The sequence below is a fragment of the Urocitellus parryii genome, chromosome 1 (genome assembly GCF_045843805.1).
Source record: "Urocitellus parryii isolate mUroPar1 chromosome 1, mUroPar1.hap1, whole genome shotgun sequence".
NCBI lineage: Eukaryota > Metazoa > Chordata > Mammalia > Rodentia > Sciuridae > Urocitellus > Urocitellus parryii.
The window spans coordinates 134515085-134542810 of NC_135531.1; the positions used below are offsets into that span (position 1 = coordinate 134515085).

The window sequence follows — 27726 nt, forward strand, 5'->3', positions numbered from 1 at the left end:
TTGACCTCTCAGAACCCTAGGGAGGTCACACTTGTGGAATTGAAGGATTAAATAAGATCCCTACAAAGCCCATGTCCAGTCCAATGTGTGGCAGCCCCTGCCTACGTATCACTGTCTTCCTCATCACTGAATAAAACTCAACAGAAGGAAAGATGGGCTTGAGAAATCATCCCAGCTGAGCACAGTGACTCATGCCTGTAATTCCAAGAATTCTGGAGGCTAAAACAAGAGGATTGCAAATTCAAGACCAGCCTCAGTAACTCAGGGAGACCCTGTCTCAAAATAAAAAGGTCTGGGGATGTAGCTCAATAGTAGAGCATCCCTGGGTTCAATTCCCAGTATTGAGAGAGAGAGAGAGAGAGAGAGAGAGAGAGAGAAATAGAAAGAAATCATCCTAATCTTACATATTGTATGCATGTAATAAATTACATCTCAATTTAATCAATCAAAGATCTTTTTATTCATTGTGCTGGGGATGAAACCCAGGGCTTCACACATGCTACACAAGCACTCTACCACTGAGCTACAACCTCAACTCAAAATAAGATTTAAAAAGAAATAATGAACAGCAGGGGGAGGGAAAGATGATGATATAAAATCATTCTAATTGACTGAACATACATTTGGGGCATTTGGAAAGAAAAATGGTTTTGAGAGTGGTCAGTTTGAGAAAAATCTTTTTTTATTGTTGGTTTTTGGTTGAGAAGTTTGTTGTTGTTGGGTTTTTTTAGTATTTGGTTTGGTTTTTGTTTCTTTTTGCATCTTAGTTAAAAAACTTTAAGACCATCCTCAAGGAGGACATTTGTTCTCTTTCGCCAGAACCTTGTTAATTTCTAGGGGGAAATAAGAGCAAGAACAGAGTAAAGCAAAGGGCCATGGCAGAGACCATGTCGCCTGCATTTTCTGCATTCACCCTTCCTGGCCCCTCAGCTGAAACCAGGTCCACATGTGCAGAAATACAAGTGGCCAAGGGACATGGAGCATAGGGGCCACCCACATCTGTGAGCCAGGTTGTAGATTCAAGGTGGTCAGAGCTGACAAGGACCCTGGGGTCACCTTGTCATGCCCTCCCTGAAGAGGCTGGCCTGACCTTTCTGTTTCCGAGGGTTAATTAACAGCACTCTTCTGGTTGTAATAGTGCACGTCTATTGCAGAACATTTGGGAAAATAGAGAAAAGCACACACAAAAAAAAGACTAAAGTAATCTCTAGTCCTACCATCCACAGATAAGTCTTCTCAATATTTTGCTGGTTGCTCTTCTAGGACTTTTTATGTGCCAGCTTGTTTTAATATTTATTATCATAAAAATGGGATCACAAGAAACACACTTTCTTATAAACTATCTTTCTCACTTAATATATCATGAGACATTTCCACATCATTAAAAATCCTCATAGAATATAATAACTACATAATATTTAATCGTACGTATAATTTATTTAACCAGTCTCCAAGTTATACTATTTATATTGACAATTTTTCATCCTTAGAGTCAACATCCTGGAAATAAAAGTAGACTTATTTCCATGATTATCTTTATAGAATAAATGTCTAGAAGTCGAATTGCTGTACCAAAGGGTTTGCACATGTTTAAGGCTTTTGATGTGTATTGCCAAATTGCCCTCCAGGAGGCTGCACTAATTTACATTCCCACCAACAGCGTATGAAAATGCAGTTTCCCCAAACTCTGGCCAACTGTGGGTATTATTTAATTTATTTCAATATGATAACTTCAAAAATATATGCGTGTATGTATGGATCTTGTTTTAATTTAAGGTACTTTTGCACTAGAAGCATAGTCCTAGAGATCAAACCAGTTTTGATAAAGTTTGTGTAGTCCTAACTGCCACCTGGTGGTATATCATGGAATTGCAGGTATAGAGTTTAAAGAGGAAATCACCAGCCTTCCAGATCTTTCAGCTCCCAATTGATCCAGGGACAGCGGACATCATGGAATCAGCATCAAAGGGGGAATTCTCAGGGTAGATTATTGTGAATCAAAAATGGGACCTTCAGAGGAACCCTGGCCACAGCACTCTCCCCACAATGTAATTGGGGCAATAATCAGCATGTTGATCAAGTGGTTTTGCCATCTCATAAATAGGAGGCTTGATTCTGTTCAACAAGTCTGGTTGATGTCAAGCCCAGTTGCAGGACACTGGGGTAGAACAATGGTGGGTCAGATCTAGTGGCAGCCTTTGTAGAGCTGTGTGGGATAGAGAGGAAAGAATGACTAGAGGCACAAGTTGATCTTCCTAAATCTCATTTATAACAACCTGTCTAAGCTGCAACTTCTGACTAAGGTAAAAAAGATTTGTCTGTCTCCACTTTGACTTTGCACAGAAAACATTAGACTTTCTCATCATCTCCATTTCCTGCCTTGAAATCCTTGCTGCTGCTTCTAGTATTTTGACTTTGTTGATCTTTCATGACTTTCTGGTCTGACTGGCAACTTCAGAAGATAATGCAAATAGTTTTTGAATGTCGTTGAATGTGCTAAGAAGATTAAAAAAAAATCTGGGATGTGATGAGCATGCTGGCTGGGTAGATAAACAGGTATCGTTTGGATTAAATAAATAAGAAGCTCTTGGAGAAGATGACATTTGGATTGAGACTTAAAATGATGAAAAAGATTCAGAGATCTTAGGGAAGATGTGTTCTCAGCAGAGGAAAAGGCAAGTGTGCGGGTCAGGAAGTTGGAGCAAGCTTCATGTGTCCAGGCACACTTGAGGCCAGTGAGTCCAGAGAAGGTGAAGACAAGATGGTCTCCAGGGGTCACACAGAGTAGAACCTTGAGGGTCACGGTGAGAGGTTGACCAAGTTAGTGAGGGGCAGGAGCACAGAGGAACTTGGCCCTAGAGACAGCTGCCAAGGGTCCAAGATCCCCTCATCCTAATGCTTTCTTCAGGAGCACAAAAGAAAGACTGTCACCTCTCATTCCCTGAAGCTCTCCCAATGTGCCAGGGAAGCAAGTGCAAGTATTGAGTGCTTACTGGGTTCACACTCATGCTTTCTCACCCTGAGAGGCCAGTGGTATCTGCCCAGCTTGACAAATGACGAGTCCCGAGCACACAGGGTAACAGGACTTATCTGAGACACACGGCCACCTGCATGCCAAAGCCTATTAGTGCCCACACTATAGGATCCCACTCCAAGACACCAACCAACCAGCCTCTCCCAGCTGGTTACAGCCACAAGATCAGGACTCCAGGACTATATACTGGCAAAAGGGTCACTCTCCTCTTCCTACCAGAGAAACAGATATTCAGAGTGAATGCTCAGTTTCTCCTGCTCATTCTTGTCTTTATCCATCCCTGGAGCTCCCCTCTTGTACAGTGCATTTGGTAACCCCTATTATCAAAATTTGGGTGTTCTTTACACACACCCCAAAAAAGTCTAGTAAAGTCCATTTTTCCATTTCACCTTCTCTCCTATTCCTCATTCATCCATCTGTCTTAGCCATTATTAGAAATCAGAAAGAAGATCATCCCCTTGTGATAAAATGTCCAATTGTGTTTCGCTGGCCGGGATCCTGGCCCTGTCAAGTTGCAGCTGAATGGAGCCAAAGCAGGCCAGGAGACTGCCACCAGGCACCAGTATGAGCACAACTCTATCCCTACCTTTCTGGGCCTCTGTGTCGACATTTGCAAAATGTGATATTTGGCCTGGATGAAAACTTTAAGAATCAGAACTGTGCAGCACTTCACAGGGTCTATATCCCATCCTATATCTGTCTATTTTCCATTACTATAATGAAATACCTGAGGCAGACTAACTTTATAAAGAAAAGGGGGTTATTTAGATCACAGAACTGGAGGTTCAGAGTCTCAGATTAGGTGTAGTGGGAGAAGGGGGGGATTTGTTTGGCCTTTGGTGAGGGCCTAACAGCAGATAGCAGCATCACAATGGCAGGGACTCATAGGAAAGGAAGAAATCCCATCTCAAAACAGGAAGCCAAAGGCTGGAGGAGTGAGTCTCTGGTAGAATTCAAGCCTAGCAAGTGCAGGCTCTGCGTTCAATCCCCCATGCCACAAAATAAATAAATAAATAAATAAATAAATAAGGAAGCAGAGACAGGTCTCTTCCTGAGACACACCCCAGTGACTGATGGACTTTCCATTAGGCCACACTTCTTAAAGGTTCACATGGCCAAATTGGAGACCAAACTTCCAACATATAAGCCTTTGGGGGACAAATTAAATTCTCATACAGAGAACCTTACAATGCATTGAGCAGGGCTATAACACACACTTTGGGCTTTGGGCCCCAAGGAGGAAAGAGGAATTCTGCCTGGCACTAGAGAACACCTCACAGAAGAAGGACATTTGAGGTGTGTCTTGAGGGATGAGTAGGAGTTTGGTGGGAAGATGAGGTGGGAGGCATTCCATGCTGCTAAGAACAGAGTACAGAGGCACAATGTGTTCCCACACTCCCCGGGGACAGCGAAAGGAGAGAGGGTTACGCTGAGTCACCCAAATGACATGCTCCCCATGCCCACCCAGCAGAGTCCAGAAGCCATGGAAGCCCCTAAATGTCATGGGCAGAGTTGTACAGGTGGAGCATCCCTGATCCAAACATCTGAAATATACTTCAAAAGCTGAAACCATCTGGGCACCCACATGATGCCACCTGACCTCACGGGATGGGTCGCAGTCCACAGGCAGATGCACTGAAAATATTGTATGAAATTTCCATCAAACCAGGCTCAGTGGTGCCTGCCTGTAATCCCAGCGGCTCAGGAGGCTGAGATAGGAGGATCATAAGTTCAAAGCCAGCCTCAGCAAAAAGCGAGCCATTAAGCAACTCAGTGAGACCCTGTCTCTAAATAAAATACAAAATAGGGCTGGTGATGTGGCTCAGTAGTCGAGTGCCCCTGAGTTCCATCCTCAGTACCCCCCCCAAAAAAAAATTACTATCAGGCTGGGCACAGTGGTGCATGCCTGTAAAGCCAGCAGCAGCTCCGGAGGCTGAAGCAAGAGGATCTCAAGTTCAAAGCCAGCCTCAGCAATTTAGCAAGGCCCAAAGCAACTCAGTGAGACCCTGTCTCAAAATAAAAAGTAAAAAGGGCTGGGGATGTGGTTAAGCATCCCTGGGTTCAATCCCTGGCACCAAAAAAAAAAAAAAATTGCCATCAGTCTCTGCATAAACTATATGTGAAATGTAAATAAATTTTGTGTGTAGACATGGTCCCATCCCCAGAATACCTCATCATATATATGGAGATGTTCTAAAACCTGACAAACAAACCCCAAACCTGGAACCCTCTGGTCCCGAGCATTTCAGATACAGGATGCTCAGCCTGTACATTGAAAAGTCCTCCCCAACTACAGGACAGACATGGGAGAAGGGGGTCCCAGGGGGAGGGGGTGGCAGTCATTCACTTGATGAGGTTCAAGAACTGAGAAACAGAGCTGGTGGGCAGCCTCAGAATCCTCATGCCAGCATCTCCCAGGCTGACACTGTCCACAGGATCCATCTGGATAAACTCACCAGAGCCAAGGGATCTGGGGCTGCATGTCGTCTCCGGCATCAGTCATGGCAGTACCGACAGGCAAAGCCCAGGGGACAGCGTGAGCTCGGGGCTGAAATGCGGTCTGTGAGACAGGGCCCCGGCCTGGGACCAATTTTGAAATGAATAACTCAGTTGGACTGTTTGGAATTAATCAAATGAACAAAAAAGGACCACAGAGCCCCACACACCCATATGCTTTCTTGCACTCTCGTAGTTCAAAAACAGCTTTGATTGTAAAAATGTAATTAGTTAAATGATTCATCTGTAATACCCCCAATTCATCTGTTTTTTTAGATTTCAACATCTTCCAGTTCATTTTTATCTGACCCCTGCAGGGCCACTCGCCAGCCCCCCCCCCCCGCCCCCAGATTCTGGGCAGAGCAAGAACAGGATGAAAGCAAACCTCCTGAGTCCCCGAAAATGGCCCCCAGATTGGAACCCAAGGAGACAAAGCTGGGCTGGCAGGAAAGGGTCACCATGTCATCCTTTCTCCCCAGGGTTCATCACAGGGCAGGATCATCTTAAGTCTAGCCACTTGTCTTGGCCTAGCACTGTGTCCCCAGTTTCCCCACGAATGTCACATAGGTGGCAGCTAAGAGACAGGAGTGGCTATGCCCAATCAGAGAGGCCTGTCCTTAGGTTCCAGGGACCTCATTTTCCCTCTCAAGTGTTTTGCATCTCTTGACAGCAGCCTGGGGTCCTCCTGTACTCATCCAGCTCTGGGAGATCACTGAGCAGGGGCAGCACTGTGGGAGGCCAGGCAGAGGTGAAGATAGGTCCTGCGCTTTGCTGGTTGATCTGTGATGACATCTTTGCAGAATGGTACCTTCCAGGCTGGTGGCTGGCAGGCACCTTTTCCCACTTACCCAGGCAGCAAAGCACCCCCCACAGCACCCTGAGTCGATTGCCCATTGGAAAACAAGCTCACAGACCTGCACAAGATCCCAGAGCCCAAGGAAACAGACTTAAAAGAAAGCAGTTATGGGGGTATGAAGCCGCTTCACCCAACTTCTGAAATCAGGCACCGGCCCCATGTCCAGCCCATGCAGTGGAGAGAAAATGAGCTTTGGGTTTTCACAGACCATGTGATCTCAGGTGCCTCCTCTGAGCCTCGGCTTCATCAGACATTAGGAGAGCCAGATAGATGCCATGAGAGCCACAGAGCTGGGTGCACAGACTGGGTTCAGTGCATGATCACTCCTACTTCCATGATGGTCACAGACACAAGTAAGGTAACCCTTGTGGCTAAAGGAGCCCCACTTAGGCCAGCATTCTCAGTATCAGTGCTGACCTCCCAGACTGACTGCAGGGCAGGAGTCAACCCCCAGCCAGCCTTCATCAAGTCAAGAGCGCCCTCTAGTGCTCACAAGCAGGCACCTGTGCTGGTAGGATGCGGGACTTTCATTCATAGAATTGTTCCCTTGACAGTTGGTTCATTCAACAAATATTTATCCCCTTCCCACTGTGTTCCAGGCACTTTGGCATTTGAGACATAGTGATGAGAAATCCATCCAGGGGTCCTTACCCCCTTAGCGCCTATGGTTTAGTGGGAGAGATATCAAAACTCACATGAATTCCAGCCTCACATGGACTGTGGCCGGGGCCCAAAGGTACAGATTGCGGCAAGCACCTATAACCTGGGGTCTGTTCTGGTGGGGTGACAGGTGCTGCCCCCCCCCAAAAAAAAGGTGGGAGATGAGGTCAAAAGGCCGAGTAGGTTCTGACAAATGGAGAACTGCAGGGGGGACCTCCAGATAGAGGGTTGTACCCCAGTTGGACCAGGCTGGTGAGGGGGACAAATGACTGGAGCATCCAGCCTTGCAGAGGAGTCATCTGCTCCCTGTCCACCTGGGGCTTTATTCCAAAGAGATGGAGAGAGGGGGATTGACAGCTTAAAACTCCTCCCCCGGAGTTGGAGCCTCATCTTCCCCGTCCTGTGGATATTCTGGCCATAACTGAGTCAGGGTTGCAAGGTGGAGGGTCTAACCTGGGAAGTGCTGGGCTTCAACAAAAACTTTACACACCCATCAGAATTCCCAGGAAGCAGTGAGCTCCCCATTACTGGAGGTGTGCAACTCAGGGCTACACACCCCCCTGTCTGGAAGAGAGTCTAAGGAGAAGGTGACCCTGACAGGTCATCTCCATACCAAGGGTGGGTCATTTCACCAATGGTGCCTCTTTGGACAGGACCTCTTTGGACCCAAACTCAATGGACAGGATGGCACAAGCCCCTATTAGAGGACTGGGGAAAGGACACTTCAAGATTCATGGAGGTCCCTCAGCCAGGCCTTCGATGGGCACTGGAGCCTCAGGGATAGAGTCACCATGGTCACCGTGGGAAGGAAGACAGAGCAATGAGTCAGTAACTGTGGTGGGGTACAGAGGGGAGTGGGGTCCTCTGGGTGGAGGGTCCTCCTGCAGCTCCCCTCTTACCAGCACCTTCTTGGCTTTCCAACCTCCCTCCCTCATGACAGTACCCCTGACCTCCGCCACTGGAAGGAAGTGCTTAGGATGCAGTTTTCCTTGGATGGCAGACCAAGGGGTGTGACTTGGCCCTACTGGCAGAGGGTCAGGATGTGCCAGGTGCTACTGAAGCCAGAGGAGGGATGGGAAGATGGGGCATTTGGGCTGGAGTCCCAGGCCAACCTGTCCATGCCTGGCTCTCAGCCTTCTTGGCTATAAAATAGGGATGATAATGGCATCTGACTGAACTACCAGGGTTGGTAATGCCCAGAGAAGGAAGCAAGAGTGTTGTCACTCTATGTCCACTTTATCTCCCAGATCCACTCCCCTCAAACTGGCCAAACAAACAAGTTGCTCCTTCAGCCCAGCTTCTTCGGGTACCCGGTGTGCCAAGATTCAGAGGAGCCATCCCATCTGTAACTTGGAGCCTCTTTACAGAGAAGGACACAGACTCCAGAGAGGTTGGGCATCTCAGTCTGAGGCCTACAGGGTGGGAACAGTTATCATGACATCCTTTACCCCTTTCCTGTGCAAAAGAACGGGTGTGCAGGGCAGGAGGCAGGGACGCGCTAGTGGAGGCTGCTGTGGAAGGGAAACCGAGTCCTGGGAGAAGGGCGGAAAGACTGGAGAGATGGCTCAGAGCTCGAGTTATAGGTTCACAAGCTCACTGTTGCTTTATAGGGTCCCAACAGGTAGGAAAACAGGTGAGGTTGGCTGGATGTGGGAGAGCATAAACAGTGGGGCTTGGGTGAACTGGGGGCATCTGTCCCACTTAAATGAGATGCTGTGCTTCACCCCATGCAGGGCAATCCCACATATTATTTCAAGAAAATCTGGAAATTTACAAAAATTTTTTTGGATTCATAAGGATTTTAACCAATTATTTGCCCATGGGTAACAATTGCCCAGCTTCTGTTGTCTGTAGAAACAAAGGAAGATCTACCCTGCGGCCCAGTAGGTGGCTGTCAAAGAAACTGGAGACGGGCACACAGCTCAGTGGTAGAGCACTTGCTCAGCATGCATCAGGCCCTGGGTTCAATCCCCAGCACTGCCAAAAAAAGGAATCTGGGAATCAAGTGCAAACAGACTGGGGAGGAAGGAAGCAGGTGACTCCATCAGACCAAGGACAGAGCAAGAGCTTGGCCTGGGTGTGGTCCAGCAGCCACGGGGATCCCTGCTGTGTACAGAGTGAGCTAAAGGACCCTTAACTTCAGACTGCTGTGAGCTGTCTCCATAGCCCTGTCCCAAGGTGTCCATCATGGAGTTCTAACCATGCTTTGACCATCCCCCTTCTGGTATGCCCCACCTCATCCAAGACCAGCGCCCAAATATGCTGGCAGTGGGGGCCCTGACCTGTGTGCTATTTACAATGCTTTATGCCAGACCAGCACCATGGGTCTGAGCCACCGACCCAAGTCCAGAAGCAGTCCAGGCAGACATAGCTGACTCCCAATGCCATCCTCCACCCTCCCGGTGGAAGTCAAGGCCCTCCATTCCCCTCCACCCCAACTAGAAGCAATTTTTCCTGATACCTGACAGGGTAATCATGTTTCTCCCCACCAATGAATGTGTAATTTAAGCAGGTATTTGGGATTGGTTCAAAGGCTTAGCACTGTAAACACCACCTCTCCCAGCCGTGATGTGTAACGTGGACATAGGTGTAATTGCTTCCAGCACACACAGGCTGTTCACTGAGCATGCCCAGCCCCAAAATAGAAGCCAGCTGGTTCCATGGCCTCATAGCATCACATGGGCAAAAGGAACCTGGGAAATTTTCTAGGCCAAAGGTGACAACCTCAGAAGTCCCTACATAGCTGGCAGATCACCTCCCCAGGGCAACCAGCCAGGTGTGAGGTGGTAGGGAGAAGTAGAGCCTTGTGGCCCTGGATAGTACCCAGCTAAGAAAGTAGTTGGCACAGAAGGTATTGCCAGGCAGGAGTGTGGGCCAGGAGCTGTGAGATCTCCTTTTTTTTTTCTTCAAATACATTCCAAACTCTGGATGTTGATGTGAAATGTCACCTTGTTTAAATGTTGCAGCTAATTCAGATGTTTGGAGGCTTGGGGGTTTGGGGAAGTTGTTTGTTTGAGGCATTTTTATTTTGCTTTGTTTTTAACTGCATGGACCAAACCTGGCTCCAGGAAAGACAATGCCCAAGCCCAATCCTTCACCATCCAGCTGAGGAGTGGACAAGGACCCAGCATAGGCAAGGCCATAAAACAAGTAAGGCAGGTCCCCACCTTGGTGCAGGCTCCTAGGCCCCCATTCAGCAAAACTCCTACAGCTTGCCAGGCATGGTGGCACACCTGTAATCCCAGCAGCTTGGGAGCCTGAGGCAGGAGAATCTCAAGTTCAAAGCCAGCCTCAGCAACTTATTGAGGCCTTAAGCAACTCAGTGAGACCCTGGCTCTAAAACAAAATATATATATTTAAAAAGAGATGGGATTGTGGTTCAGTGGTAAGTGCCTCTGGGTCTATCCCAGGTACCAAAAATATCTAAAGCTTGCAATGAGCTGGGGTGACTACAAGCCCACTCTACAAAGCACCCCAGATCCCAGGATCTCTAGGGAGAATACTACACCATGAGCAGCAGCTGGGCTGGCCCTAAGCATAGACCCTTTCTTTCCTTGCCCTGTGTCAGGGAATTCAAGATTGGGAAATTGCTAAGCCCTGGACAGCCTTGCTGCAGCTCACGTGTTTGCAAGCAGCCTGGCCTAAGAAATCAGAACCACATGGTGCTGACCTGCCTGGAGGAGGCTGCCCACCCACACCTCAACCGCTGGTCAGCCCTAAGGAAGCCTAGGAGGAGGCTCGGGAGCCTTCACACAGGAATGCACCCTTCCCAGGCTAGGACCTCGGGCTCCACCGGCCTTGTAATTTGATGAATTGTCAACATCTGGGGCATAATTACTAGGCCCTGGACTGATAATCCTGGTAAGCCCCTCATCCAGGGGCCCCTTCCCTGGGCGTTTTGAGGTCTCCATTCCCCTGACGGGAGCTGTCAGCATTAATTACAACCAGAGAATTAGACAGTCACCCAACTCTGGCATGTTGGAGCATTTACTCCTGTTTGCAACTAAACACAGCCAGTTTGTGGATTCAGTTCAGTTCTAGAGGTGTTCCAACTGGTATCAGGGAAGACTGAGCCACAACCAGAAGGACTGAGTCTTAGCCTGGATCATGGTCTGTACTGCCTTCATCTCGGCCTTGACGGAACTAGTGGGGAATAACAGGGCCTGCCTGGGCTTTTCCCCAGCAGAGAGTGAACAGATCAGCATAGCTTTCACTGGCTGATGATAGGTATTGCAAAGTCCCAAGGATGGAGACACAGACAACCATGTCCCAAACTTATTTTACCTCAAGCCAGGCATAGTGGCACTCGCCTGTAATCCCAGCTACTCGGGAGGCTGAGGTAGGAGGATCCCAAGTTCAAGTTCAAGCTCAAGATCAGACTGCACAATTAGTAAGACTCTATTTCAAAATACAGTAAAAAGGGCTGGGCACGTAGAGCATGTAGAACACCAAGCCCTGGTTCCATCCCCAGTTCCATCAATAGAAAGAAATCTCTCCTCTGAGGTCATACTTGTTCATATTTATCAAAAGACAGCTCTGTGGAACCCTGCTTACAAAAACCTCAATAGGGTGAAGGACAGTGGGTAGAGCAGCCTGGCATCCCCCTGCTGGCCACACAAAAGTCAGTTCCAGCACTGGCCCAGCCCAGTTCCATGTCTGCTTGCCCATGGGGCTGCCTGTCTTGTCTGGTAGATGAGGAAACAGGGGATAACGACATGGGTCTCAACTTGAACTTGTCCTGGCCTCCAATTTTTTCAAATGAGATAACTGAGGCTCTGGCACACTTGAGTCCCTTAGTGAGACAAGGGACTGAGCCAGTGCTAGAGGCTTTGTCTCTTCTCCTTCATGTGCAGCCCAGAGTTTTGTTGCTTCTTGCACATCCAGAAGCATCCTGGAGGCCAGCTGCTCTCCTCAGGGAAAGAGTGAGTTAAAGCAGACCCGAGGCTGGTAAGCAGCTGTGGGGCTTCACAGTGGGCAGAGGGCGTTGAAAACCTCTGGTGGATTCTACGGCTTTGATCAGGCAGGGAGGAGGCAGGCAGAGATGGAGAGCCTACAGCCACGGTGGTGTGGCAGCTGTAAGAGGAAGCTGAGGCTCAGAGAAGGGATTTGAACTGAGGTCCAGCAAGGCCCAAGCCCCTGCCTGCACTATGTGAGTTGCTGGTACTCCTGCCCGCCACCCCATCTACTTTTCTTGCTATTGTTGGAGATGTGAGGAGAGTAGCAAATCAACAGGTCAGCATCATGCTCGCTGAGGCAGGGAGGAGCTACCTTGATAAGAGAGACAGCCCCTCTCCCACCAGGGAGGCAGGCAGGTATCTGCCCAGTCTGGGGCGTCTACCCTTCCTGAACAGCCCCAGTTCTGCTCAGAACTGGCTGGTTATTGGTTTGGACACTCAGTCTGGACCCTGCCCTGCTCCTTGGTCCAACTTGACACCCCCACCCCCTATTCAATTTTGGTTCTTTGATGTGTGTGTCCCTCTCTCAAGAGCACTAAAGCCAGGTTCAACCCTTTTTCCAGCCCCTAGAAATATCTAGTTTACAGATCGTTCACAGACGCTCATACGACAGTTTCTTTGCCTTGACTCTGCCAGACCTTGAAATGGGGGCCATGGAGCTAGCCACTCCAAGGCTCAGGGAGAGAATTCATTTAGAGGCCTGGGGACAGCCTTCTTACTCAGATGTCATCACAGATGAATCCATGGCCACCTCTTAAAGACCAAGGCCAGAGCTGTTGGTCTGCTCCATCCCAAAGACCAGGTTCTGGCACTTTCTTTTCTGTCAGTATTTATGAGTGAAGTTCGTGTGTTTGTTGCAGAAATACCCGAACCATCAGCTCCTGGTTTAGGATCCAGTGGAACTGGAATTGACTTTCCTCTAACCCCATAATAGGCATTTCCAGTCGCTCTGTTTATACCACACCTCTGTCTTTATTGGGAAGCTATCTGTTAGTCAGTTAGTTAGTTAGTTAGTTAGTTAGTTAGTTAGTGTTTGTTAGCTAGTTTACAGTGCTGGGGATCAAACTCAGGGACCTACCCATCCTAGGCAAGTGCTCCACCACTGAACCACATTCCCAGCCCTTTTATTTTTTTATTTAGAGGGAGGATCTTGCTAACTTGCCCCAGATAACCTTGAACTTATGATCCTCCTGCCTCAGCCTCCGGAGTAGCTTGCGTTACAGTTGTGCAACACCACCCTGGATTCCTATTCACTCTTTCTAAACTGCAAGTTCTGGAAGTCAAGCATTCTGTCGTCTCAAATATAGGCAAAGCCCTCAACGGGAAAGCTGGCTTTCTGTCACTTGAGAGGCTTCTCACACTCATGAAAGGAGCCATGGGGAGCAAGGCTGTACCATCAATGACCCACTAAGGACAGTCTCAGAGTTGGCAGAGGGCAGCGTTGAGCATGTGGTCACTCTAAGCTGAAATCTGGCCACCAAACAGTTCCAACAACAGCTGGCAGCACTGAGATACCCTCTCTAGGGTCAAGAACAAAGAACATCCTGGGCTCCCTTCTGCAGACACTTCTAGAAAAGTGAAACACCATGGTTCTGTGAGCTTCATGACATCCTAGCAGATACCCTGGAACTGGGTCCCAGAACCCAGCCATGATCCCAAGGCGGTCCTAGCACTGGAAGAAGCCAAAATGGGACACAGGTACCATGGAAAGAGTGTGGAACATAGGGGGTGCCCAGGCCTGGGGTGGGGAGGGGGTATTTGGGCACCAGACTAGGAGATCTGGATGTTTTCCTTCATGAGTGAGATTCCATAGAGGACCTCAAACAGGAGACCACTGCGATCATATTTGCATTCTAGAAAGTTCTCCAGGGCCATACATATATGGACTATAGGTATTTGTTCAGGGAAGGGACCTGTGAACAATGCCCAGGAGTTTTAGCTGTGGGGCTTATTGTGTCCTTCCTGTCTGAATAACAAGAAGAAAACTTTATTTAGTTCCATCCTGTGCCTTCACCATTTTTTACTCTTGGTTTGCATTGTGGCACTTTTAGTCCGTGCAATGTGCAGGAGTCAGGCATAGTTTTCAACAGTTTGGCATGACACGCCATGCTCACAGAGCCTGGGTATGGTCTGTGGTGGCAACCACACTAGAAGAGGTGACTGGAGGCCAGTGGATAAGCACTGTCTAGGATGCAATGGGAACAATAGAGACTTGCAAAGCCAAAAAAGAGGAGAAAGGATGGCCAGGAACAGGGGCTTTGGTCCTGGCCCTGGGTGAGGTCTTCCCCTCAATGGGTCTCAGATTTCCTCCTCGGTAATAGGGCAGTATTAAGACCTACCCCGTAGGGTTGCCACAGTGATTAAGGCTACGTGTGGAGGCCACAGAGAACTCCCAGGAGAGAACTGGCTGGTACTGGACCCAGTGTATGTTGTGGCAGCCTAGAGAGTCAGGCCTGAGTGAGGTGTCCACAGCAGAGACATCCAGCAGGAAACAGCCCTGAAGAGGCCTAGCAGGGCCTAAGAGTAGCGGGTTGAGGAGGGGCAAGGCTCAATTTAGTGTTCTACGCAAGGCAGGAGTGTCGGGCCTGTGGATCCACGGGTCACAAGAGCCAGGACCTGGCAAAAGGAGCATGGCCAGCTAGGGCAGCTTCCAGTGGGGACCAGAACTGTGCCTGTGGCTGAGACCAAGGCCCTGACCAAGGTCCCTCAGGACCTGGACCCCCAAGACTGGAATGGCCCCAGTCCCCTCTCCTGGGATCCCAGCTGTCCCCAGGCCATCGTTCTCATGTCCAAACCCTCAGCTGACCGTGAAGCTGATGGCTGGAAGCAATCAGTCCCCCGTTTTCAGAACTGCCCTGGTTTCCTGGCAGACACAAGGCCCTGGCAACAAGCCCTCCCCAAGGTAGCAACTCTTGCATCACCTGGGAAATTGGCTGATCTGCTGATTCCTCTGAGAGCAGTTTGGAGTTCAAGCCAGAGAAGCCAGTAGTTTATTCTAGTTTGGAATATTTTTTTCAAATACTCCAAAATTAAAAAAAAAAAAAAAATCCCAAATCACTTCAGATTCAAACATTTCAGATGAGGGATATCCAACCTGTATATCTAATGTGCTATCTTGGGAAATAGGACCCAATACGAAATTCATCTGTGTCATATGTACCTTACATACCTAGCCTGAAGGTAATTTATGAAATATTCTTAATAATTTAATAAATGAAACAAAGTTTCATAGTGTGGAATTTTCCACTTGTGATATGTTGGTGCACAAAAAGTGTTGGGTTTCCTATATCTCAAAATCTGGAAAAAAAAAAATCTGAACTCCAAAATACTCTGGTCTTAGGCATTTCAGATAAGGGCTACTAAACCTGGATATGTATCTGCACATATTTTTTTTTCTCTGTTATTCTTAGTTTGACTCAGCACACACTTCCCGAGCACATGCTCCATACCAGGCCTCATGTGAGCGCTGGAGACACAGGGAATCACACCCTCTTCCTGGCTCTACCGGAGAGGACTTGTGTAGACACACATTAGTCATATGTCATGCCACGTGCAACCCTTAGAATATATGTTCTGGGAACAGGGACAGGTGGCCTGACTCTGGGAAGTAGAGAAACCTGGAGGCTTCACAACAAAAGAGGAAGGAATTGAGAGGAAAGGTACAAATTTGGGAGAGCGGACAGTATGTGTGAGTCTCAGAATGTGGCATTGCAGAAAACGCTTCTGGGGTCAAAAGTGAAGTATATAGGAATGAGGGGACAATGGAGGGAAGGAGCAGAGGACATGGCAGAGACCAAACAGTGCTGGTCTGCAGGATTCCCACCTGTTGGATTCCTTGGCAGCCCTGCCAGGAGGGGAAACTGGGTGAGGCTTCTGTAAGGCTCCCGTGCCATGGCTGCTGGCCCTCTGCAGACACCAGCGACCTTAGAGGTGGCTGAGATCCCATCTCTCAGGACTTTCCCTGTGGCTTTCTCTCAGCTGCAGCCATGCAGGATGCTCCTTTGGGTTTCATTAGTTACAAGTGACAGAAGCTCACTTCAGGCTGGCTCAAGGGGGGCACAGTCCTAGCTCACACACAGGGTGTGCAGTGGTAGCTGCAGCGTTGGGCCCTCAGCCCTGCCTTACTCTCTGTCTCTCAGCTCTGCTCTCTGCTCTGTTGGCTCGTTTTCAAGTCACATGATAACCTCCCCAGAGCTCTAAGCTCAGCCCCATTGCAAGGAAAGAGTCCTCTTTCCCCTTGAAGTCCCAGACATGACACTCAAGGCTCAGCTTGGGCCACAGGCTCATGCCTGCACCTGTCACATTGGCCAAGGGAATGTGGCCATGTGCCATCCCTGCCCAAACAATGGGGTGTTATGGGCTCTGCTGTCAGAGGAAGAGATTCTGGGTATCAGACAATGGACAGAAGCCCACTGTCCCTCCCGAGTCCCCCCGGGATATACTCAGACCTCTGGGTTCAGGACAATCTTCATTTTCTTATCACTGAACGATGCTTCTGGGTCGTACAACACGGAGGAAGTGCTGTTCCCATGTGTAACCTTTACTCTCTCTCATTTTCCAGGGACCCCTGGGTCTGGATGGCAAGCCCGTAAGTGACAAGGCAATTCTAGGTGTTTCTGGGACAAGGCTGCCCCTACAGAGCTGGGAGTGACCATGGGGCATCTGAGGGAAGGGGCCACTGGAAACCTGGTTCAGCCAAAGAGAAGCCACTGGGTGTCCATCTTTTGACTGCAACCATGAGGAGCCCCTTCTAAAACTTTAGTTTCTTATCTCTCAAATGGGTGTATTCACTCCTCCCTCACAGGGATGTTGTGGGGTTATGAACAATGGTGGACAGTGCAGTCAGTCTCTGGTATCTAGGCAGCCCTCAAAGTCTGCAAGCCCCTCCTAGTGGGTTCCAAGTGTCTCTTGTTCATTCTTGAGACTTCCACAGTGGTATCAGGCTGAGAAGTTCTCAACACCTGAGCCAGGAGCTTATGGACCTTGGGTGTCCTCAGCAGATGATTAAGACACACAGGAAGATATAAACACAATTAAATAAATAAGCAGGTATAGATAGATGGGCAAACAGATAGATGGACAGGAGGTTGGGTGGGTGGATGGAGGGAGGGAGGGAGGGAGGGAGGGAGGGAGGGAGGGATGGTGGATGGATGGATGGATGGACAGACAAACAGATGAATGGAAGGATGAATGGATGACTCATCCAGCTGAGATGAGTCGATGGAGCCTCTGAGGGGCTGCCACTTCTGGAGACAAGATCTCTGTCTACTGCCTGCCTTGCAGATTCAATAGACACCTCAGAGCAGTAGCCTCCTTACCAGAATCTGGAACAAGGGTGTGCTGAGCAGTGAGGCTCTGTGACTTCTAGGAGAAGTGACTAACACATGTGCCCTTTTCTCTGCTACAAGGATGCCCATGGGCCCTTACTGGTGACCCTCAAACCCTCATCTCCCTCATGCTGAGGACTGAGATGTGAGTTTCCATAAAGCCAATGAAGGCAGCTGTCATTGAGGGCTGACAGGCTTGTGTGTGATTTTCCACCCAGCCACTCCCCTCTGCCCAGAATCACAGGCCCCTGTGCCCTCAAAGCCACGGGCAGCCAGAAGGGCAGCCAACCTAGCCCTCCTCACTCATGCCTGTTCTCTCTCCACCTTCCTTCCCCAGGGACTTCCAGGCCCCAAGGGGGAAAAGGTAAGTGTTGCTAGAGACTGTCCAGATGTTCGAGGCTGATGAAGGAGACCAGAAACCTGCCTCCAGAGCCCAGTTCCATAGAGTTTCCCCATCCATAAAATGGGACAAGTACATACGCCTAAATGGTTACAAGACTTACCTTTGATAATATATATGCCAGGAGTGTTGAATCTGAGTTCTGTCCAGAATGACATATTCCCAAATAAACGAATAATGAAGAAGTGCTAAGAGAACTTGGGGGAGTTGAACAAGGACCGTTACTGGTGTTCTCTGTGGGGAGGAAAACAAGTGGCAGAAAGCTCTTTGCAGACTGCTGTGAGAAAAGCTTCCCTAGCATTTGGTAGTCAAAGTCACAGGCAGCATCCTGGAGGATGGGATTTATGTGTCCCTGATGGTGGTATTAGAGGAGAGAGGGACCAGAGCAGACTTAGGTGTGGCAGGGTCAACTGAGGGCCTCCAGGGAAGGTCCGGGAATGGCTGGGCCACATCCATCCCTTCCCAGAATTCAGAGATGGAGAAGCAAGAGCTTGGTGGATGGTGGACCCCGGTGTAATAGGACCACTCAGGTAAGGGAAGACAGGGTTGCAGGCTACCATCAGGGCTGAGGAAGCCATAGAAAGGCATAGGATTTGGTGTTCAGAGCCTCAGTTTTGTATTCCAGCTCCATCACCAACTCTGTGGGTTTAGGCAAGTTGCCTGGTTCTGTGAGCCTCAGTTTCCCCATTTATAAACGAAAACCAGCCTCACAGACTCATGGTCTGCATGTTCTTTGTTGATGAGGAGACACTAGTACAGTTAGTAGGGATCATGATTGCCTTCTCACTCATTCTAACTGATTCAACCAAGACAGAAATAACTGAAGCAGGGGCTTTGAGACCAGAGAGAAACTAGTGACTTGGTATCTGTGACTACATGGTGCACTGCCCCAAAGCTTGATGATTTTATATAACAATTAATCCTTACCATCTCTCACTGTTCCAAGGCTCAGGGATTCTAAGAGGACACAGTAGAAGCAGATGTGCCTGATCCACCACATCTGAGGCCTCAAATATCTGGGAGCTGGTCATAGATAAGAGAGTACCTGGATTTCAAACCCTGAATCTGCCAGCTGTGGACAGATTACTTGGCCTCTCTGCGACTCAATTTCCTCATTGGAAAGGGAGATAAAAATGGGGCCTGCCTGTTGTTTTTGTTAGAATTAAGCTAGACCATATATGTGAAGCACAGAGTACATGCTCAATGGGAAATGTGAACAAACTGACTGTTCTGGTGATCTATCCCCTTGTTTTTTGTTTCTAGGGTGCACCAGGAGACTTTGGCCCCCGGGTAAGAATGGAGCACCACCTCCCTCACCCATTCCCATGTGGTTTGTTTCAAGTTATTATAATAAGGCACATCTAGCATTTCCTGTGGGTCCCAGCTCCCTATAGCTTATCACAGACAGAGGCGAGTGACACCACCCTCCCTCCCACCATGGAAGCCCCCAAGACACCTTGGCTTGGCCAAGGTTGTGATATCCCATCCAGATGGTGAATACCTGGTGTATTTCCCATTCCCTCTCCTTGTTATAATGGGTAACCAGACGATAGAGCTGGCCCTGGTTCCAGACCAGAGACTGACCTTCCTGAGGGCAGCTGGTACTCCAAAAAAGGGAAGGCTCTGAGGCCAGCAGATTTGGCCCCATAGCTCAGCTCTGCCACCTAAGTGACCTTGTACAAGTCACCTTTCCCTCTGAGACTCAGTTGCTCCAACCATGTGTCTGGATGACAGCCCCTATCTCAGTGGTTGCTGTGGAGATTTATTATAATCATAAAAGCATCCAGAGCCCAGTGAGGGACAGTAGATCTGCATCTCCTCCCAAACTACCTCTGCCCCTCAGTGTCCCCTGGGCTTAGGAACTCAGAAGTGCCTTGTGCTGAACTTGGGTTTCCCTCCAACAGAAACTGAACCTGAGCTGGGGGTCCCTAAAGTGGGTCTTGGTAAAGGATCACTTAAGTAGCAGCCATAAACAGGTACCCTGACCATTTCTAGCAGGGAGCCCTAACTAGAGAGGTTAAGAGATGGACATCAACTGCCCAGAGAAAAGCTGGATCATGGTGTACTTCTGGTTGTTTCTAAGAAGCTTATGGGGTGGACACTGTAACTCCAAGTTAGTTACCCGCATCAATCATCTGCAGTGGAGGTAGGAATGGAATGGAGGAGGAATGAGCCACTTTGGAGGAGGGAACTACTTAGAGGATAATTAAAAGAAAGTAGGGGCAGGTGTGGTGGTGTACACCTGTAATCCCAGTGGGAGGCTGAGGCAGGAGGATCGTGAGTTCAAAGCCAGCCTCAGCAACTTAGCAAGGCTCTAAGCAACTCAGTGAGACTCTGTGTCTGAATAAAACACAAAAAAGGGCTGGGGATGTTCCTCAGTGGTTAAGCACCCCTCAGTTCAATCTGCAGTACCAAAATAATAATAATAATAATAATAAAGAAAGAAAGAAAGTAGGGAGACAGGGCAGACAGCATAGGCTGGGCTTGGGGGCCTAAGCCCCTGCTCTGCAACTTCATGGCTCTGAGCCTGGTTTTTTGAAATGAGGACAGTAGAGCCTACATCACAGGATGGTTATGATCATGAGCTGGGAGCAGGAAAGGGGCTGAGTTCCCAGGACAGAGCTCTCCTACGCCTGGCCTCTGATGGGAAGGCAAGGCCAGGTCCAGGGCTGCATAAAGCTGGTAAGATATCCCTGAAGTCAAAGAAAAGGTACTCCTGTTTTTTGTAGCTGCTGAGAAAAATCCCTTTTTTTTTTCTTTCTTTCTGGTGGATATAGAGAAGCTTATCTTCCAAATGAGGATGCCTGCTCCACCACAGACTAGAAATCCTCTGACTCCCAAAGTTATGGAAGAGCAGATGTCCCCCCACTGTAGCCCTTTCCCACTTCGTGGATATCCTCCCTATTGTCCCAATATTCCAGTCATCTATGAAACAACTTTCCCAACCACCACCCCCCAAAAAAGTTTAGTGACTTAAAACAATGGTCTGTCATTCTCTCTCATGATGTCCTGGGCTGGCTAGAGTCTCTCTCATGAAAGGCAGCTGTTTGGGAGACCAAGGTGATGGTCCCCTCACATGTTCACCGCCAGCGCAGCTTAGCTGGGAAGCATCCACATGTGACTCTCCACAGATCTCCAGCGTCTCCCAACATGGTGGCTGGGTTTCTAGAAGGAATCCTAAGAGCTGTGTTTCAAGAGGCAGGAAGTGGGGGCTGCCAGGACTGTGAAGAGCTCTACCCAGAATGGACATAGCATCACTTCCACGGCATTCTATTGGTCACATCAGTCACTGGGCCCACCCAGAGTCAAGTAGGAAGAGAAAGAGCCCTGGCTCTCGATAGGCAGTGGGAAGGCCTGGTTGTAGAAGAGCCTGTGGGCCAGAAGCCAGCATAGCAGCCATCTTTGGAGCAGGCAGTCTGCATACCGAACAACCAAGCTGCCTTTCTCTGAGCTGGGTTAGGTGACTGGGCCTACAGAAATAGCCTTGTGATTTTTTTTAAATCCCCCTCCTGCTTTTCTGACCACCCAACCCTTTGCTGACTAGATGGTTTTCCCACGGCTCAATCCAGGCTTTATAAGTAGAGACCATCCTGCGTACAGTCTCCGCATCCTCAAGGTAGTCTGACCGAGTGAGGGGTCTGAGCCTGCTGGTTTGCCGTGCACCCCCCCACCCTCTCCTCACCCCACATTTCCAGGGTTAGACCTCAGTCATCCAATCCCTGAGGGAGGAGGGAGCCATGGCCCTGAGAGATGCTGAGAACGTCCCCTAGGATGAGCTCAAGTGTCTAAACCTATTTTATGCTTGAATAAGTAGAATCCAGGGCTGGGTTGTGGCTCAGTGGTAGAGCGCTCACCTAGCATGCGTGAGGCCCTGGGTTCGGTCCTCAACACCACATAAAAATAAAAATAAAGATACTGTGTCTATCTAAAACTAAAAACTAAATATTAAAAAAAAAATAAAATAAAAAGTAGAATCCAGGCCGATGGTTCCCAAAATGGGGCCTCAGAGCTGCAGGAGGGAGAATCAAGTTCTTCCTGATTTAGAGCTAAATGAAACAGGAATTTGCCTGCTACCTTCACCACCTGAAACTGGGTGACCAAACAACTATACTGCCAGTTTTCTTCTCTTTAATCTGAAATTATAACCCTTTGATCAGGACCCAGGCTAGAGAGGTGAGCTTTTTCATATCATGGTGGGGTAGGGGTACATCTGAAAAAAAGAAAAAAAAAAAAAGGTCTAAAAGAGACCAGTTGCCTTGGCAGTCAGAGGACACTCAGCATTTCCTAGCTCTGTAATCCTGAGTAAATGATCACCCTCTCTGACCCCCGCCCACTTCTTCTGTAAAATGAGACAACAGTAGTGCCTAGCTGGCTGAGCACACAGATGGAATAAATAACCTCCAGGAGGTCCTTGCTTGCTCAGTGCTGAGTCCACAAAAGGCTTCTTCCTTCTTCAGCTTACAAGAAGTTTGGGAGCTGCTGACACGAGGGATGTGCCCTTTACTATATATCCTATGCCAGTTTTGGGCAGGCCCTGCTAGGGCAGCAAAAAGGTGCCAGTCATGCTGTGGGCTTCCCTCCTTGTGGGCTGGGGCCATGAGGTGAGGGCTCTGGCTGCCTGAGGTCTGACCCAGTACTAACATCGGGTCCAAGAACTGCGAATTTAGTGTTGGAGAAGACTGTGTGTACCTTTTTATGTTTTTTAAGCTTTTTATTTTGAGATTGCTACAGATTCACTTGCAGTTGTTATAAATAACACCCAATGTACCTTTATTTTTAGGGGTGGGGGGAGTGGTACTGACCCAATGCACCTTCCATCCAGTTTTCCCCAATGGTGACCTCTTGCATCACTGTAGAGCAATCTCACCAGGAGGAAAATTGTGTTGCTACAACCCAACAACCTGATTCTTATTTCCTCAATTTGACATACACTCATTTGTGTTCAGGTGTGTATTTTGTTCTGTGCAATGTTATCACAATCGTAGATGCACACAGATTCCCTCATGCTACCCTTTCATGTTCATGGTCATCTCCCTCGCCGCCCGTTCTTAACCGCAAGCAACCACTAACTCCCATCTGTATAATTTCGTTATTCAAGGGCACTGCATAGCTGCAACCATACAGCGTGTGACTCTCTTGAGTTTGGCTTTTTTTTAACACAGCATTATTCCCTTCACATGCATCCTCTCTCTGGAGGCTGGAACCCCTTCCCCTCACCCTCAGGGTCACACCAAACCCCGTCTCTTTCAGGGGGATCAAGGGCAAGATGGAGCTACTGGGCCTCCAGGACCCCCTGGACCACCTGGGGCCCGTGGCCCTCCTGGCGACACTGGGAAAGATGGCCCCAAGGGACCTCCAGGCCCAGTGGTAAGAGAAGGCCTGGAGTTGGAGCACCCAAACCGTGGGTCTATATTGACCAAAACCCCAAGCCCTGATTCCAGAACTAACCCAGCCCTATCCCTAGTACAAACCCAACACCAACCTTCACCCAGTCCAAATGCTAACCCTCAGCTCCAATCGATTCCCAATTCAAATCTTGTCCTTGACTCTAGACTCTAACCCTAACCCTAACCCTTACCTCAACCAAGCCTTAAATCTAACTCTAATCTGTCCTAACCCTAATCAAGACCCTCACCCAAACTCATTCTCAAATCCCGATCCACACCCCCAATTCAGACTGTTATCCAGACCTAACCCTGACTCCTACAGAATCTGACCCTAACTCCAAGCCCAACTCTTACTCCAAATAGATCCTTTTCCCCTAACCCTGACTTTAGTTGCAATCTCAGTCTCAATCCTGACCCTGACTCTGACCCTGCAACACATAGGTGGGCATTTCTCTGCAGATCTTCACCAACCCCTGCTCCTCTCCCTGCCCCACTTTCTCCTTAGCACTAACTAGTTAGCCTCAGTTTTCCTCCTGTAGTCCTAACCCAATCCCTGGAGGCCAGATCTCCTTCTACCACCCATTTCCAGGGACTCCAACCTGTCCTTCCCCTCCAGTGCAGAGCCCACACCTCCACCAAACTGCCAACAGGGTCCCCTACTGACACCAGAGTAGCTACACATTTGGCTTACCTATTCCTTATCATGTTGGGCATATAAGCCTTAACTTTCTCAAACCTTCTCATCTGTGCAATGGGAACATGATACCCACTGTTTCAATGTTGGATGAGGATGAAATGTGATCATGTACTTATAGCCCAGCCCAGGGCCTATGGTGAGTTGAATGGGTCCAACTAAATGTGACATTCTTGGATCCTCATTGCTATTCTCTCATGTCCCCTCAGGGTCCCAAAGGAGAGCCTGGACAAAATGGAGAGATGGTCAGTATCCAGGGCATTTCAGAGGCCAGGGCTGGCAGGGCTGTAGTTGCCAGGACTGGAAGCCCCTTTGCCACACACACCCATACTGGGACCATGTAGCGTGCCTGTGTACATGCTTGCAATGCTTACGTGCCTGAGGCCTGAAGCTATAAGCATGTGATTGCCTGCACTCCTGCCCTCTGCCTGCATCAGGAAAATAGATGTGCAAGGCACCCATCTGGGACCAAATTCCCATAGCCCCACCTTCCAGAATGGGAGTCTGGAGTCCTAGGTGGGAGTCTAGAGCCCAAATGCAGCAGATGTCCAAAGAATGAGCAGTCGGTCCTTGTACTGGATGCACCACCACCATTCCAGTGACAGGCCTGCCTTTTCCTGTCATGATGTCACCCTTTATAAAAGGAGGGTGATAAAGAACACAGGCCTAGAATCAGCCTCCAGTGCAATGTTTAACACCTTCTCTTCTCCTATTCCAGGGCCCTGAGGGACCCCCAGGGTCCAAGGTGAGTACTCCTCACTCCTCCTCCTGCTACCCAGACCTGGGGGACAGATACCCTCACTATCACCTTCCCCCCCCACCCCCACTCCACCCAGTGAAGCTGAGGCAGAAGGGTTAGGAGTTCCAGGTCCATGATGGGTTAGTAGCCCAGGTCCCAGGCTACTGCATCTGCAGAGGGCTTCTGATTACCCCTCTATTAAATGGGAGCATAATAAACCTTTCCTGCCTCAACTTCACACTGGGCTGTGAGAGTTGAATCATAAAACACATTAGCTGCTTGGTTTTTAATAGACTTTATTTTGGGAGCAGTTTCCTGTTCACAGCAAAATTGAGTGAAAGGTACTGAGAGTTCCATACACCCTCTGCACACCCCCCCACATGTGCACAGCCTCCCCCATTACCAACATCCCGGACCACAGTCGGTATGTCTGCCACGGTTGATGACCTACCTTGACACATCACCACCCAAAGCCCAGAGTTGACATGGCAGTTCATTCTCGGTGGTGTCATATTCTATGGGTTTGGGCAGATGTATGATGACATGTGCCCTTCATTCTAGAATCTAAGGGTCATTTCACGGCCTTAAAAATCCACCCTTTCTTCCCTTCCTCCTTCCTAATCCCTGACAACCACTGATGTTTTGACTGTCTCCTTAGCTTTGCCTTCTCCAGATGTCACACAGTTGGAGTCAGACAGTATGTAGCCTTTTGGGATTGGCTATTTTCTCTTAGAAGTGTGCATTTAAGGTTCCACAATTTCTTTTCATGGGTTGATGGCACATTGCCTCGTAGGGCCAAGAGTTACTCCAGTGTTGAAAGGTACCAGTTTATTTTCCCAATCACCCACTGAAAGACATCTCATTTGCCTCCAAATTTTGGCAATTATGAGTACAGCTGTTACCAACCTCCAGGGACAGGTTTTTGTGTGGTCACAAGTTTTCATCCATGTTAGTTTTTTTAAAGCCCGCTCAATGTCAGCTCTTTTTTTTTCCTACCCCCATGCTGTATCTCCTGAAGGAGACACTGGATGAGGAGAAGGGAAGGATGAGAAGAGAAATCCACTTATTGAACGCCTGCTGTGAGCATGGGCTTCCTGGGGAGCTCTCTCTCACCCTGCCAACAGCCCTCCGAGGCTGGGGGAGTTACCTCCCTACTTTGAAGAGCAGTGACTTGCCCAGGGTCATTGGGGGTGACTGACTCAGAATCTAAGAGCTTCATTGCCCACGTACATTTCTCTAGAGGGGACATTCAGGGGTCTCTGGGCTGGCACTGGCTGTGGGTCATTGGTGCCACTTCTAAAAGAGAAATGGGTCTGGTGTGGAGACCATACTCCTGTGACTCTGACCTCTCTCTTGCTCTCCTATTGTCTCCCTTTCAGGGTGAGCCTGGCATTCCTGGAAAGAAGGTGAGGGGACCCTGTGGAAATGCTTCTTGGCCAGTGGCAGGAAGTAGCTGGAGAGAAGGGCAGGGGCAGGGAACCAGAATGAGGATGGTGCTTCCCCATAGGGAGGGTCCCCTTCTCTTCATGGAGTGCTCCCTGTGGATGGCTGCCCTGTCCTATATCTCAGTGGAGCCAGGATTTCATTCATTTATTCACAGACTCACTCACTCTTTTCTTTCCTCAAACACACCGAGGTCGTGCCCACTTCAGGGCTGGATCAGTGGTTCTCAGAGTATGGTCCTGGGACCAGCAGTGTCAGTATCACCTGGGAGTTTGTTGGAAATGCAAATTCCAGGCTGAGGGTGTAGCTCAGGGGTAGAGCACTTGTCTAGCATGCATGAGACCATGGGTTCAATCCTCTGTACCACAAAAGAAAGAAATATAGATTCTGGGGTTCACTCTGGGCCCACTGAATTAGAGACTCTGGGGGTGAGGTCCTGGGGTCTGATTCAATAGCCCTCTGGGTGACTGTGATGTGCACTTCCAACTTGGGAACCAACCACTAAAGTGGAGTCCTCTTCCCATGACTAGGCCTCCTCCTCCTGATCCAGTTCTCAGCAACACTCTCCCCTCCTCACGAGTCCTTCCCTGGGCCACCTGCTAAAACAGGCTCTCCCCCAAATTCCTTTCCATCATGCCATCCTCTTATATTCTTTTCCCAAAACTTATGCTAATTCCTGACATGACACCTTCCACTTATTTAAATATTTCTTTCCCCTTGTCCTCCCGTCACTCCTTCTGAGCAGAGACCTCGTCTCTCTGACCCACAAAATATTTGATGAATGAATTAATGAATTTACTCTTATTTATCTGTGCACCCCCTTGTTTCTGCAAACACCTGCTGGGGGCTGGCTCTGGGCTGGTGGGGGCAGGGAATAGAGATGAATCTAATGCCACCCCTGCCCTAGAGGGTTAAGGAGGGGAGGAGGAACCTGCAGTTCCTGGTGCTGGTGCCAGGAATGGACTGGGATGCTGGGAGTCTAGAGGAGGGAGGAGCGACAGGCTATCAGAGGATCTGGCCAGGTGGGATGTCTGCAGCCTCAGCTCTTCTCTCCTCAGGGGGATGATGGGATACCCAGCCAGCCAGGGCTCCCTGGGCCCCCAGGGCCCAAGGTAGGTATATGCCTATTCCCCAGGGGTCCCTCTGCCTTCCTCCTCCCACAGTGGCCATCTGCCTGGTGAGGCCCCCCGCCCAGTCCCTTCACATCTTAGGGGTGTGGCCAGGGCAGGCCAGAGGGAAGCAGCAGTTCTGGACCTCACTTGCCTTCAGACCTGGCAACTCACCCAGCCGCTTGCTTTCCTTCAAGTGTTCAAGTCCTCTTTGTTCCCATCTTAGATGAACCCACTCTCTACCCTGTTCCCAAGCCAGGAACATGGTATCATCTGCACACCTTGAGCCCCCAAATCCTTGTAATAGCCAAGTCCTGGCCAGCCTGCCTCTAAAATGTCTCTTGTACTCCTGAGCCGCCCCAAGTGTGTGCCAAAACCCAGACCAGAAGCTGGTATCTGTGGCTGGGAAGGGCCTTGAGGTCCACCCCGCTTCCCCTGGTGAGGCATGTACTCCAGGAGGCCTGCTAGCAAGGCCCAGCAGCCCTGGGCAACCCCACGCCTACTCCCGGCACTTGCTATCACTGTGAATATTTGTATTTCAGGGCGAGCCAGGGAACGTGGGGCCCCAAGGAGAGAATGGCATGGACGGTGCCCCAGGACCTAAGGTGACATTAGGGTGCTCTGCT

At 49.2% G+C, this 27726-nt stretch overlaps 1 protein-coding gene across 1 annotated transcript in view; it reads left to right on the forward strand.

Annotated features, from left to right (window-relative positions):
• Col23a1 (collagen type XXIII alpha 1 chain) overlaps positions 1 to 27726 on the forward strand; it is a 350791-nt gene that overhangs the window by 309805 nt on the left and 13260 nt on the right. Inside the window, exons 6-14 of the mRNA XM_026413108.1 lie at positions 16563 to 16589; positions 17666 to 17692; positions 18992 to 19018; positions 22979 to 23095; positions 24019 to 24054; positions 24528 to 24554; positions 25928 to 25954; positions 27050 to 27103; positions 27643 to 27705. Coding sequence (XP_026268893.1) covers positions 16563 to 16589; positions 17666 to 17692; positions 18992 to 19018; positions 22979 to 23095; positions 24019 to 24054; positions 24528 to 24554; positions 25928 to 25954; positions 27050 to 27103; positions 27643 to 27705 — 405 coding nt within the window. The remainder of the gene's footprint in view (positions 1 to 16562; positions 16590 to 17665; positions 17693 to 18991; positions 19019 to 22978; positions 23096 to 24018; positions 24055 to 24527; positions 24555 to 25927; positions 25955 to 27049; positions 27104 to 27642; positions 27706 to 27726) is intronic.